Source organism: Desmodus rotundus, chromosome 1 (assembly GCF_022682495.2).
Source record: "Desmodus rotundus isolate HL8 chromosome 1, HLdesRot8A.1, whole genome shotgun sequence".
Classification (NCBI taxonomy): Eukaryota; Metazoa; Chordata; class Mammalia; order Chiroptera; family Phyllostomidae; genus Desmodus; species Desmodus rotundus.
In genome coordinates, this window is record NC_071387.1 from 199,892,063 (window position 1) to 199,906,849 (window position 14,787).

At 42.2% G+C, this 14,787-nt stretch overlaps 1 protein-coding gene across 4 annotated transcripts in view; it reads right to left on the bottom strand.

Moving 5' to 3' along the window:
• Window positions 1–739: 739 nt before the first annotated feature.
• The window catches only part of PRLR (prolactin receptor), a 139,069-nt gene continuing 125,021 nt past the window's right edge, over window positions 740–14,787 (bottom strand). For all 4 annotated transcript variants that reach the window (XM_053914248.1, XM_053914239.2, XM_053914242.2 and 1 more), the window contains 5 exons: window positions 14,163–14,332; window positions 12,622–12,763; window positions 11,265–11,364; window positions 10,696–10,765; window positions 740–8,794 (listed from right to left, as the gene is read on the bottom strand). In XM_053914248.1, coding sequence (XP_053770223.1) covers window positions 7,778–8,794; window positions 10,696–10,765; window positions 11,265–11,364; window positions 12,622–12,763; window positions 14,163–14,332 — 1,499 coding nt within the window. In that variant the 3' untranslated portion in view covers window positions 740–7,777. The remainder of the gene's footprint in view (window positions 8,795–10,695; window positions 10,766–11,264; window positions 11,365–12,621; window positions 12,764–14,162; window positions 14,333–14,787) is intronic.

Genomic DNA, 14,787 nt, shown 5'->3' on the forward strand with positions numbered 1-14,787 from the left:
AGAAAGGGAGAGAAAGAAACATCGACGAGGGAGAGAAACGTCGGCTGGTTGCCTCCTGCACGTGCCTGGACCAGGGATTGAAACCGCAATTTAAGCATGTGCATGGATCAGGAATTGGACCCACGATGCTTTGGTGTACAGGGTGACGCTCCAACCAACTGAGCCACCCGGGCCAGGGCACATGCAAGAAATTTTTCATTGTCCTGTAAGACATGGCATTAGAGAACTAGGAGGCAGAGAAGGGTTTGTAAAGCAACACCCTGCACCATTTCATAATTCCGTACCATAAGCATGCATAGTAGATGAAGCTTTTTAGGTCCAGAGTCATTGAAAGTGAAAGGTTATTCTTTTACACTCATCAGAAAATATTTTAGTAATGTGGAAGATTCATGCTGTTAAAAACCTCTTTATTATTACTTTTTGATGGTTTAGCCCTTTGTTTGTTTCACGACATTTGCACGAGCTGCTTCGATTTGATCCCCGCCTTCATAGTTCCAGCTCACTTCAGTTTTAGCAGCTTTAGTGTGAAGGGACTGGGCAAAGGGGGCAACTATGTTTGCAATCGTGTGGAAGGATGAGGATAAAGGTGGAAAACTGTTTTAGTTTAACTTACACAAATAACTTCCGGATAATAAATGTCTGGATCCTTTGGCAGCAAAAATTCTTCAAGAAAATTGTTTCAACCACACACATGTTACACACATGCTCATTTCCATGTGCAATAAAAAAATGCAGGGAGGGTAGGCAAGGGAAATAAACATTTATTGAGCCAGGCACTGAGCTGGGAATTTTCCATAACATGAATAGAAATAGAATGACCGTATTGTACAGGGATATCTAAGATTTGTTTGTCAAGCATTGTTTTTGGCGTGCAGTAAACATGAAGATGTTATGATAACAGCAGTTAGCATAATCTCCCTACTACTGACAAAGATGTAACTGTCCTCGTTGTCTCCTCAGAAAGGAAGGAGATAAATAAATCCATGGCGAACAGAAAGCACACTGTGCAATAACCAAAGATTTGCAGAATTAAAAATGCAAGATAAATTGGATGACTATAGTGTTCTATAATTCTTTAAGGCTAAAAAGAAAAAATGGCATTATAATAAGTACATGTAGAAATAAATTTTATAAATCAAAATAAAATTATTTCTGATACATGATTGATTTTTCTCATATGAATATATACGCTGTCTAAAATCAAATCAGGAAAAGATTTACTTCTAGGTGAGATTAGGGAAATGAAATTGTGAGAGATACCATCATCGCGACTTTGGGCAACAGGTAGTTAGGAAAACAATCTGCACTCTGGTTTTGTTGGTTTTCATTGGTGACTTACCATGTCTTCTTTCTGGTCCTTATTCATCATCCAGTTTTTATTAAATGTAAAAGTGGCTATCGAGACAACCTAGCATAAACCTGCAAAGCGGTAAACTAAGAGATGTATTCTCATGTGAAACAAACAAACAAACAAACAAACAAATCCATCCAGCAACTCTTGTAACAATCACTTCTAATTTCCCACTTAATGTTGAAGACTTTTGCTTGGCGTTTTCTAGGGAAGAGAAAAAGCAGAGGTAGTGGTAGCTTTGAAAATATGAAACCGTATGCTATTACACAGTCTTCAATATGGCTTTTCAGAAGACACAGCTCACTCAACAGGCTGGTTCTAGATTGCTTTGGTTTCCACGTGAGACTCTTACATTTTTAAAAATGAATGATCAACCACAAAAGCAAGCCTCATAATGCAAATAACACTCAAGAAGTACCAGAGGTCACATGAAGCAAAGCTGAGGGGGGGTTGGCTTTCAAACAATCATTGATTGTATTTTAAACACTTGACGCCAAGACCAGCTGTACAATTGGCACATTACACTAATTCTAGACAAAGGTAAGGAAAAAATTAGTACATTCACAGCTTCAACAGATCCTACGATTACATATTTCCTTCGGTTTTGTCTTTCAGACATAGACACAATCACATTGCAACAACATATGAATAGATTGTAAGTCATTAAATAATTGTCTTCATTTGTCTTATGAGAGTTTCACACTATGAGGAATGATCATATATTTCAATGTGTCATGTAGGTTTCAAACCACATAAAGCAATATAATATAAATATAACAGTTACTTTAAAGTCAGGAATGTCACATGGTAAAGATGACAAACAGGCCACTGACGATGGTCAAAGCGTGAGAGGTGACATCCTTCGCTCTCAACAACAAGCAGCTTTGAAGAAAAGACATCAGGACAAGAAGGGGAGGTAGTTACTTTGAAAAATTCAAAATCATTTCATCAGGAATTTTATAAAACAACTAACTTTTCAGAGGTATCTCTGCCATGTAGTTTTTCAATTTCAGATAGCAAAACAAGCAGATTTTCCCCCTCAGGACTTGTGAGATTTGCATGGGAAAACTTAGACTGTATTTTGAAGTTTATCCCAGCGAAGCATAATTTGATTACGACTATTAAAGATTATTTTGGATATTTCTACTTCAGTAGCCAAAGTTTGGGGAGTTAATTGCTCTTTTCCTTCTGATCAGAAGCAGGTAAAAATGAGCTAATAGAGAGACTAAGAGAGAGACTATCCGAGAGTCCCTCTATTCATTGGCCACAACCACATAAACGAGAAATGTTTTTCCACTTTCCACGTCTCAATTCTTCCTGACTTGAAATCAGAGCACGAATCAAAAGAACTGACGTGGACAAAACAGTGGTGGGCACATGGTGTTGTGAGTTATGTACATCTCTCGGCCGTACACTTAGAGCACTGGCTAAATTACAGATTCACCAGGTCTCCTAAAATTTGGGTTTAGCAGGCCACTCTTGGCATTTTATGGAATCCTGAGATGCCCAAACCCCTGGAAATGTCTTTCCTATCTTCTTTCTTTCTGTCTTTTTGCCTTCTTTGAAAGAGATACCATGAGGGTCTCAAACCCAAAATCACCTTCCTGAAAGACACAAGTCTGGGGGAGAGCTCCTACTCAGTTTATCCAACAGGGAATGCCTGGTCAGAGCCTGAGCTCTCAAGCAGTCATTCTGTGTTTTTAAGTTTTATCAGTGTAGCTTGGATCTATCAATGGCCTTTGAATTAATTAAGTAATTAATGAACAGAGCTAGAATCTCTAAGCATGCACAGCTCCAAGGGTCAACTTGTGACCCTCAGCCTGGGCCTTGATGTCTGTGTGGCTGATTTAACATTTGACTGAGTCTTTTGCAAGGTAGGGCCATAGTCATTGTTTAGGAATGATTTGGGTGTTTTTTTTTTTTTTTTTCAGTTCTTATAGTTGCTACAGCCATGTATCACTCTTAGGACAAATAGAGGCCCTGGAGTGAGAGAATAAAGAGCCTGCCAGTATGGACAGCTAAGAAGAGGAGAGGCAAGGATGTTAAATCCAATCACCCTGACTTGGAGGGATGGATCTCGGTTTTCCTGTCAATCTTTGCTACAGCCACACTGTTCATTGCTTCAGGTTAAGGGCACATCAACAAGCTTTTCTGGCTGTACTTGGGCCTTTGACTAGAAACCCTAGATTTTACCTTGACCATGAAATCAAAGATGGTTAGAGTGGTGAGAGGTCTTTGAAACATTTTCGGCCAATCCACTTATTTAATAGGTGAGGGGGCTGGCGGCTAGAGTTTAAAGGACTTGCATTGAATCACACAGTCTATTTAGTGGCAGCAGTGGGACCCAGACCTGGAACTTGAAAGCTCGGCCTACCACCTGAGCAAGAACACAATTGTGCTTGAGCTGAAAAGGCAGAAAAAGAAATTTGTTCACTGACATACACATGACACTTTCATCAAAGGCAAATCCACAGTAGCTCATGCTGGGGTAATAATCCAGAGTCATTTACATTTTTCTGTACGTGTGCAAAGTTCCGCTGTGTGTACATTGTCCTTTTCAGGCCCAGGCACGCACTTCCAAGCCATTCACAAGTGCATCGTATGTTTGTAAATTGAAGTCTGGGGGTGGCGGGCTGACCCCAAACCATAGCCAGAGTCAATTTCTTATCAGACAAAGTAAGTCACACTATTCACATTGGCTCCGTGGTAATTCAATTAAACAATAAATGTAAAAATCCACCGAACAGGTGCTGGCTGAGCCTTAGACCATCACATCTTTCCCTTTCTGACTTCTCCATTCATTGACACTAAAAAAGGAAAACTTACTTTCCAATCAATACACCATTTCTTTGTAAAAAGGAAACTTTTAAAAAATATATAAAGGTAAAGAAAGGCACTTTGTAAAACGCGTACAAATCCGTTTCTTTCTTATCTACTCTAAGGAGACAGGAACATTACTGAAGGCAGGGCCCTGTCTCTCCAGAAGTGATGCGGCAGGCAGCTGGATCCCCTCTGCAGCCTCCAGCTGCTTGTTAACTGATAATGTTCTCCTAATCCGTTGGGCCCCTATGGGAAAAGGAGTTGAACTCCTCCATCATTTACAGGTGCTAAGGGATTGCCCCACTTTGGACTAAACCAGTGGAAGCAAGTTTTTAGTCCACAACTGCCTACCAGGATTGGCCTTAGGCACTTAGGAGAAAGAAGGTGAAGGTCAAGGATGAGGCCCATGGGATCTTGTGCTCATGGTGAGGTGCCCAACCCCCGTTCGTTAAAGCTGACCTCAGGACATTCTGCAGTTTGGGTCATAGGCTTCCATAAATCGCCCACCGGTTCTCCTGTTTCCATGTGCTTTTTACATGAGTATTTGGAGATGTGTTTATAAAAATAGGACTTACTGTGATCCAGAGCATAAGGCTCTTGAAACCAACTATGCAGTGTTGGTTGGTAATCCAGGAGGAAAAAAAACAAAACAAAAACAAGACCAAGAACAGAATCAGCAGCCAGATGTAAGAAAAGATACTTGGGGCTGTTGGACTCGGCAAAGAATAAGCATGGCTTGATTCAGCAAAAGATCACTTTTCTAAAAATTAGAACCACATTTAATATGTCTTTAAAAAAAAATCTCATGCCTCTTCCCTCTATAGACATACTTGTATATAATCTGAGGCTATGATTCTGGACCTACATAGTTTATAAAATGCATGTGTAATATGTTAGGACCAACTGGAACTGGTGATTTAAAAGGAAATGCAAAAAGCACATCACAGAAGAGTACTTGTATTTTGATGATGAAAGGCAATTCCTTATTAGCTTAAGTAAGATACAAGGCATTGGTTAAATTATCTTGGCTAGAAAATATTCAGTGAGTCCTGGAATCAATGCGTTGGAGATTAAAAGGACATTAGAAATTATTTTGGCCCAATATATCCTTCAGAGGAAACTGAGGCCCAGAGAAGGAAATTGTTTGGGGACATAGTTAGGACTAGAACCTGGGGCTCTTGAGCTTAAGCCTGCATCCTTCCATTTGACTAGCTATTTCCTTGACAAAAAAGAATATTTTACCCATGCAAAAAATTAATTCAAATATAGAGTGCTAACTGACCAAGAAATATAGTCTTGGCTTGGCTTAATGAGTGGCTAGTTGGTGTTATTTTTTTTCTTCTGCCCCATCTGGGGACTGAACCTGCAACCCAGGTATGTGCCTTGACTGGGAATCGAACTGGTAACCTTTTGCTTTTCAGAATGACACCCAACCAGCTGAGCCACACCTGTTAGAGCCTAATAGATTTTTTAAAAATTATGCCTTTTCCTTATGTACAGTGTTCAGTTAAGTCAAACAGACTTGACTTGTACTTTCCAAGAGAGGCGTTACCATGTGCTAAAATAACCTTTAGTGGAAATGCTCACCCAGGGCAGTGCTTCTTAAACTTCATTACGCACATGTGTCATCCGGGGAACCCAGTGCAGGGCAGATTCTGAATCTGTGGGTCTTGGGCAGGGAGGCTGAGATTCTGCATTTCTATGCAGCGTCCAGGTAATGATGATGCAGGTGGTCCTCAGACCAGACTTTGAGTAGCCAGGATCCAGGGGATTGAATGAACTGGGACGACTTTTCCAAATGTTCCCCTCACTCTTACGATGTTTATGTATTGGGAGAATAAAGCCTCAGATCTATGCCTTTTGCAATTCTGGAAGCCCTGTCACTGTGTGGACATAAGCAAAGGGCTTGCCATCAGGTGAAAAAAAAAAAACAACTAGAGGGAGGCAGTTCATGAGTCACGGACACTGTCTTTGAAGTGGAGAGCCAGGCTTTTGACCCCTCTTGGGGAGCCTGCCCTTGGAACTGACTCAGGGACTCTTACTACCATACCCTGGGCTTTGTAGCTGTTCCCACCACTCCACAGAGGTTGTTCCTTGAAACTTTTATTTGGACACTTCTGACGTGAGTGCTGGCTCTGCCTCCGCCAAGATTTTGCAAATGGATCTACTCCAGAGAGATACTAACTCATAGTTTTGCTTGAAACATCTTTGCTGCCAAGACTGCTCAGAAAAACAAATCAAAACCAATCCCCTCTCTCTAAAACTGTATATGTTAGATGCCACCATTCTCCTTTTTATGGTGGCTTCATGAATATTCACCCAGAGAAGAGCAGAAGCCCCAGATTAGCCCTAAGTCCCAAGAGAAGTATTCATTTCTGTCTTTGGAGAGCCCTAAAACTCTAGGTTGGTGATTGTGGTTTAACGTATCCTGGAGATAGCAGGATCAGATAAAATGATACTACACTGATTTGGACATTGAATGTTGCCGTCCACTTCACATTCCTCAGTGGGGTTTGGTTGATATGGCATTTACTCCACAAACAGGGACTGTGTACGCTATTATGTGCTGTAAATACCCACTACAGCCTCATAGCAGAAAATCCTGTGCCCACTGAATACGTAAACAGTTGTGCTGGGAAGATAGAAAATACTCCTTTATTTTGCCTAAGTGGTAGAAAAATAGTCTTCAAAAATACATTGTCGAATGCATGGGTTTGTATTAAAGTAGATTGGTATGTACAGTAAGGCAGTATCTCATTAGCATGCTGCTGTGATTATCCTTTAAATTAAAGTTAGTTTGGGGGGATTTTTTTTTCACTAAGCAAAGACTAGGGTATATAGTAAATTATCTATCATACTGAAATGAAGCAGGAAACCATTTTAGGAGGATTCAAAACATCACACTCATTTGCCTCTCGTGTCAGAAAATTTCACTCTCCCAAATTATATTCTCTAGAGGCTTGAGAATAAAATACCAAGGAGAGGGGTAATCCATGCTTAACAAATTCAATCTACTAAGAAAAAAAGGGAGGCATAATTTTAACTTGCATATCGGCAATTAGTCACTAAGGTAATAGGAAGTGATGTAAACAGTTCTGTGAGGTGTTCCGGATCGCATCCTTTCTATAACTGCGTTGTTTGGTTGATCCTAACCAAATGAGAGAGGCGGGCAGAGGTTCAGCAGTTGGTTTCCAGAAGCGGTTTTCACGGCACTGCCTTCATGTATCACTAATTTGATTGTTTCAGTTGCCCCTGTCACGGACCACCCTGTGAGAGCCGTTCCCCGAGGCTACACCTGTTGGCACTGTCCCTCAAGATTACTAAGCAATGTGCTTTAATGCCATGGAACATGCAATTTTATAACTAATGGCAAAAAGTAAATCTACAAATCACAGGAAACAGAATGATCTGTTCTGGAATCAGCTGTTGGGGAAAGGGGCAACTGGTTGAATACGGTGCATGGAAAGGAGTGAACCGTGGGGCTTTAGCTGTGTCATCCTCACCCCATTCTTGAACTTTCTCTAGCAGAGAACATGGCATGGACGCTGTAGTATTACCTGAAGAAAAAAAATCACATTTTAACCAATCATTCCATTAATTAAGCCATCACTGAAAAGAGTGCTTTATGCACACAGGGTCCAGGTACTCAGACCCCGCCAGCTGGAGACCAAAGCTGCTTGGTGCCCTGGTGTAGGAGGCCACGTCTTTCTCTCCTTGATTCTCTTGCAAGGATGGCGGAGCTTCCTCGGCCGGCTCTTCAAAGGACGCCAGGTTTTGAGAGTGCAGATCCTGCACTAACACCAGGATGTTGTTATCCATCACCCTGGACACCTTAGTGTACTCCTTACTGGTTGTAGGCGCACCGGGCTTCTCTGTCTGGTTGCTGTTCTCTTTCTGTTTTGGGAGCAATGATAATGCTCCATCTTTGCTGATCTTGTGAATCTCCACGTAATCCAAGGGTTTTGCAGAGATAAAGGGGATTTCCTCCCGGGACAGCTGCAGTGGGGTGTCTGGGTCAGTCTCGGAATGAAAGCTTTCTACCTCCCTCTGCTCTGCTGCCTTTTCCTCCCCTCCAGTCTCGGTGGTTCCCAAGGATTGTAAAGCACGATTTTCTGTTTTGTCCAGTGAAGGGGCCAGCGCACCTGGCATGCCCATGGCCAGCTTACACACATCAGCGATGTTGTGGTAAGAAGCCATGGGGTCGTGCTGGCTAGGCGGCTGCGATGAAGGCCATGTTGAAGATTTGGGCCCACTGGCATAGGAATAGGGGATATTGCTTTCCAAGCCCATGTTCTGAGGGGCCCAGGTATGGGTACCATTTGTTTCAGAGCTCTCTGGTTTCTTGATGTCCTCAGGAGAGTGGAATGTAGATGGATTTTCCTGGGGTTCCTTATACTTTTCAGACAAAAGGGAATGGCTGTCACAGCTGCCTAGGCCAGAGTCCCTGTTGGGACCAAGGTGTTTGGACTTCATCATACCTTGATCTGAGTGTTCTTTGGAACTGGCTGACATCAGCTGCTGGTTCTCACTGTCAACGACTTCTAAAAGCTCCACCAGCAAGTCCTCACAGTCGGAAGGAAAGTCTTGGCATCCTAGGGCACTCAGTAGTTCTTCAGACTTGCTCTAATAAAGCACAGACAAGGAGGAAAGGCCTTTAGCTTTATAACATTCCCAATCGGCATCAAAGCCCAGTCTGCTTTCATGACCGTGGGCAGGATGTGGTGAGAGCCTAGAAGAATTCCCCAAACTTTTTTCACCTTTGTGTACCAGGCACCTATAATCACCTCCTGGAATACTTATTCATCTCATATTTTTCTTTAAGTCAATTCATGATTTTAACTTAGTCTCTCTCTAACCAGTAGTGGTCATGAATTTAATAGGCAAGTAGTATATGCACAGATAAAAAACCATATAACTGTTAAATAAGGAAAGTTTGTGCAACATCTAAAACCACCACACTCAGGCCCTGGCTGGGCTGCTCAGTTGGTTAGAGCTTTGTCCTTTTATGCCAAGGTTGTGGGTTCGATCCCCAGTCAGCACATGCATGAAGCAACCAATGAAGGCATAAATAAGTAGAACAACAAATCAATGTTTCTCTTTCTCTCTCTTTAAAAAATCAATAAATAATAAAAAAGAAATTATAAAACCAATACGCATGCTCATACATGTGTTCAGCTTTTTGGGACTAGCCTCCTCTGCTACTTTCTAGAATCTGGAAGCAATAAGTTGCATCTCATTTCTTCCTTCCCCTCTCAACTCTTCTTCCAATGTCTCCCTTCCTCCGCATCCCTTCTTCTCTGATCCAACTTTCCTCTGTCCTCTACTGCATTTCCTCTCCCTCCTCCCCCTCTGTTCCTGCCAATACATATTTTCTCCTCCTGATCTTCCTCTCCCTCTTCCTTCCCCTTCTCTCTCCTTCTTCCTCTGCCTTCTCTTCTTACTTTCCACTCTTCTTCCTGATCCTCTGACTTAAGTCAGGTACTGGTGCCTAAATCTTGGCTTTATCATTCATTAAAGGGCATTTACTTCGAACAAGCTGCTCAATGATCCTCAGTTTCTCCATCTGTAAAATGGGAATAATAAGGCCATACAGGAGGGTTCTTTCGAGGATTGGAAGTAATGTGACTGAGAAAACAAAAACTTTTTCTTTGACACAAAAAGCAGTTGTCATTAAGTCTCTGTGGCTACAAGGTCAAATAGACCATACTTAATTTAGTTAGCTGAGATGTACATGCTGATTCTATCAAGGATAATGGCATAAGGGCACTGAACCAGGAGCCCAAATTCCAGGGTCCTAATCCCTAATACGATGTTTGGAGTCAAGGTGGATGCAGTCAAGCCAAACTCCCTGGGACTCTCTTCTCGCATTCTTAGACTGTTAGTCTTGCGCTGGCTGGGTCAACTGATCTAACACTCAGGTAATTGCTTTTAAAACTATTGGCACTAAACTTAAGGTCAAGTTGAAAGTCTATATTTCAACCTGCAGAGAAATTTAAAATGTTCTAACCCCTCTTTTCATTCAAAACACTTAAAGGTAATTCCCACCTGAGTCAGCCTAACTGGGCCCCAGCTGACACCAGCCCACTGCACTGACCCAGCCTCGCCCGAGCACTCTGACAGGCGACAGTGGCAGCAGGACATTGCGTTACTCTGGCCTGAGGGAAGAAGCGCTCAAGTGGAAGCTCTTGCCAAAGTGTGATGGGGGCTGGGGGTCGTAAGTCCTTCTTTTGTATTTAACAAAAGATTCACCTTTTGAAAAAATGGACTATTTGCACACAATATTCAAGTCCGTGCTTTTGAACAGACATGGATCTAGCAAGCACTGCCAGGCGCTATCACGTTTTCCTGGCTTTCTCTCTTTTCCTTCTGACATTTGATGTCTCCTCATAAGAACACGCACACCTCACATATCTTTCTCTGAAGAGAAGGGACCATGCGGCCGGGCTGAACCGGTGGGATTGTGTGTGCGTGTGCTAGAGGTAGATATTACCAACCGTGACACATTCTCCACCTGTGGCACTTACCTCCAGCAGATGAGTATCAAATCCTTTTATTTTTGGCCCAGGAACTGGTGGAAAGATGCAGGTCATCATGCTATAAAATAATTTGTGGGACAGGATAAATGACTCATTTTCTCACTTTGTAATGTCTAAAAGGTTGGTATTATCTGCTACATGGACTATGGTAGGCTGGAGGTAAACCTCTGGAGCTACATGAAACTGACAAGCAACGGTGAAGACAGTAATTACAGAGGCCAATGCCAACATTAGTGCCGGCTCACTGAGGAGGCTGATTTGCATTATTTGCACACTCTCCTTCTCTTGATTTTAGCTGCTCTCGACAGAATTGTACTATTTCCCAACTGGGAGCTTCAGTTTCATGGAAAGGGCACCACCTTCAAAGGAGTTCATTCTGTGACATTTATTAGCACTAATAAAAGACTTTTAAAAATGGATTGACTATGCTGCAACTGATGGCTAGAATCAAGTGCTTGAATTATCTGTACGTTTCCATCATCTCGGTATTGGCTTTTTAGAGAATTATTACCCCTGACAACCAGGATCGGGAGGAAGGTTGATAGACAATGAAGTACCTATAGCCCTTCAAAGCCACTGCCCAGACTACAATCAAACAGAGGACAACAGAAAGAACAGCCACAAAGATCCACATGGTGGTATCCGTACTGGTGACATCTGAAAAGAAACAGCCAGAAAGCTTTGATCACATACAGTATCATTAAATACAAGCACACAAACAAAACTCACGAAGGAAACTTTTGAACCCAAGTCCCGCCCCCCACCCCGCCTACACCTCTTTTGCCTTGAATTGCAATCTGGAGTAACATTAACCATGGGTTAATTTTTCCAATGTTATTAAATTCGAGTGTGTTGCAAATATTTTGAAGTGCACTTTTCCAAAATCCTTTTACATGTTATTTTCTCTGGTACTTAAAGAGACAATTTAAGATCACACGATCAATTGCAGTAACAATGAAAGGTAATGTCGATATTCTTACTAAAAGCCATCAATAATGTTAAGCTCTTTACATACGTTGCCTTGCATGTAAAGATGAGACTCAAAGAGTGATTACCCATTGGCATGTAACTATAAAGTTGTAGTCTGTGGTTTGAATTCAAGCCCTTTCTGCCTCTAGACCCTGTGCTTTTAGTTAGTAAGAGCCAGGGCTGAACAGGATGCATGTGAGCCTTATAACCCACAGTTCAGGGCTCTTTCCGGTGTGACAAACCAAAGCAAACCCTGATTCTCTGGCCAGGCAAGTTGTCACTAGCACTAGGCTTTGCCATTTGGTTCTGGGCAAGACTTCTAACTGCACAGAACTTCAGTTGCCTCGCTTTTAGTTCTTAGTGGCAGTTATAGTCCCACTGAATACTTGAGAGGGTTGGGAGAACCAAACAAGGTGAAGACTTTGTAAACCGTGAAGTACGTTGAAATGCAAGATGAAGCATTCTCTTGTGGAGTATAAGCCGCCATGTTCAATGACAGTTAGAACTGAGTGCCTCTGTCATACTGTGCCTTGACTGAGAGACCACCATGTAGTCGACATCAGAGACTGAAGATCAGTTCAGTTCATGCCTTTAAGATGGGATACCACCTTACAAAATTCTAGGGGAACTAGCTGATGACCTTGACTCAATGACAGAGATGGGGCAGATGGGGAGGGCAGAATGACCATCAAGCTCCCTGAGACACACCAAGCCACTGTCTGCACCTTCAGCCTAGATCCAGGTCCTCACCGACAGTGACCTGGGGGTGCTGCCACACTCCCAAATACCTTTGGGTTGGGTGGAGAAGTGATAACCCCCCATCTACTCATTCCTCTGACTGAGGCTTAAAATCGTTTCTTAGTAGTTATGACATGCAAATTTACTAAATTCATTCTTTTCTAAAAATATTTAAGATTATAAGCAAAAGGTAGTCAAGACACTCACCATTAGGTATCTGGATGGAGTTCTCTGGGCCCCACTCACTCCAGAATCCATGGTCAGGCTTGCAGCGAACCTGGACGAAGTATTTCTGTCCTGGATATAAGCTGAAAACCTTAAACTGTGTTTGCTGCCCAGCAAAATGAGTCTAAGGAGGAGCAAGGAAAACGGAAGTCACTCTGACTTGTGTTCTGGAGAAACGAGCTTTTTCCTTAACTAATAACCCACTGGAGGAGTGAGGCCAGTCCGACAGACTCAGACCCCCTGCTGTCGCCCTTGCGCCGTCCCCACCCATCCCCTTCTACTCTGCAATGTCGTTCACACGCCGGTTGACAGGGTTTCTGTCTCTCCACCTGGCACTCTATTTCAGAAAGACACATATTCTGCACCCTACCCCTGCCTTCTAAATTCTACTTTACAGAAGGTAACCAGTTAACAAAACTGTAGAACTGTTATTTTGTAAACCCTAATGAAATAATTGATTCAAGGATTATTGAAGGAAATCCACCAGGCAGAAGAGAACTAGGCATCGTGTGGGTGAAGTAACGGTGCACAAAGTAAACGGGACTCTACAATGAGGGCATTAGGCTGTGACCTCCCTGACCCAGGGGTCAGTTTTAGTATCATTTATGGTACGTCAACTGGATGGGCTGTGGCTCCTAATGTGATGCAACATGAAGCAATAGAATAGCACCTCTGAAGTATCCTTGCCCAAACTTGTTCAAGCTGAATGTAATCAAGTCTTTAGAGCTCATGGCTGGTTACAGGAAATATGGGGCAGAGAAATTAGCTAAATGACCTCCCAAAGGACTAATCAGACAAATGCAAAAGGTAGGACATTCTATGGGACAAGGGACCCTGTCCCCTGAGCCCGTTGAGGCAAAAAGAACATAATAACCAGTCACAGTGTGTAGTCCTAGATGGATTCTGGTTTGCACAAAGTAGCTGTTAAAGATATTTTTTGGAAGCAATTGGGAGAATTAAAATATGAATTGGCTATTTAAATGATATTAGGGAATTTTAATTATTTTCCTATGTGTGATACTATTTTGGCTATGTTTGAAAATGTTTCCTTAAAAAAAAAAGACATATACTAAAGTATTTAAGAGTGGGATATCATAATGCCTTATGATATTTATTAAAATGCCGTAATTTATTATTTCTTTACAATGAAATATTTTAAAGTGAATAAAAATGCCATTGACCATTGATTGACTGGTTACACTAAGATTTTTTTCCCTCCCACATAGTGCCATTTAAGTATTTTCATAGGCTTCTAGCTCTAAGATATCCTGAGGGAGGTGGGTTGGAAACTGGGTGGAAGTGTTTGTTCAGTGCAAAGAAGGAATTCGCCTTGGGACAGCTGTGAAGATGCACCCCCAGCAATCCCAAGAAAGGGGAGAAGGCCCTTCCACATCTGGATGGCCACATCAGCATCAGGAGGACAACATGGCCCAATAATTAGGAGAAATGACCTGTTCCCATCAGCAAGGGCTTCACCTTTGCCAAAGGACATGGTTCCTTCCCAAAGCTTCCAGCTGACTCACCTCCCACTCAGCTGCTTTCCCAGGTTTTAGTCGAATTTCGTACTGAAGTGTGAGCCAACCGGATCTTATGTCAACCTGGCTGGGTGAAAACCATTTTATCCACAGATACGGTTTTTGGTCTTGTGGATGTTTGATTTTCAAAGTCAGGTTCACAGGAGGGTCTGGTTCAACTGAAAATAGGAAAGAAGCCCTGTAATTACTGAAGGTGATATTTGAACACAGAACTATATGACTTCCTGTTTCATTCCACCATGGGTATGAGACACCTTGTATTTGATGCCAGATGCTGGTCAGCAGAGTTGGGATCAGGTTGAAGAAAGGGAGATGTGTAGGGTGCAAAGTTTAAGGACGCATTAATGGCCGATAAGGACATGAAAGAACTTCAACATCACTAGTCATTTAGGAAATGCAAATCAAAATCACGAGATAACATTTCACAGCCACTAGGATGGCTGGAATTCAAAAAATTAAAAACAACGAGGGAGAATGTTGAAGAAATGGAAATCCTTATACATTGCTGGAGGGAATGTAAAATGGTGCAGACAGTATGGGAAAAAGTCTGGAAGTTACTCAAATGGTTAAACGTAAAATTATCATGTCACCCATCAATTTCATGCTCTAGCCA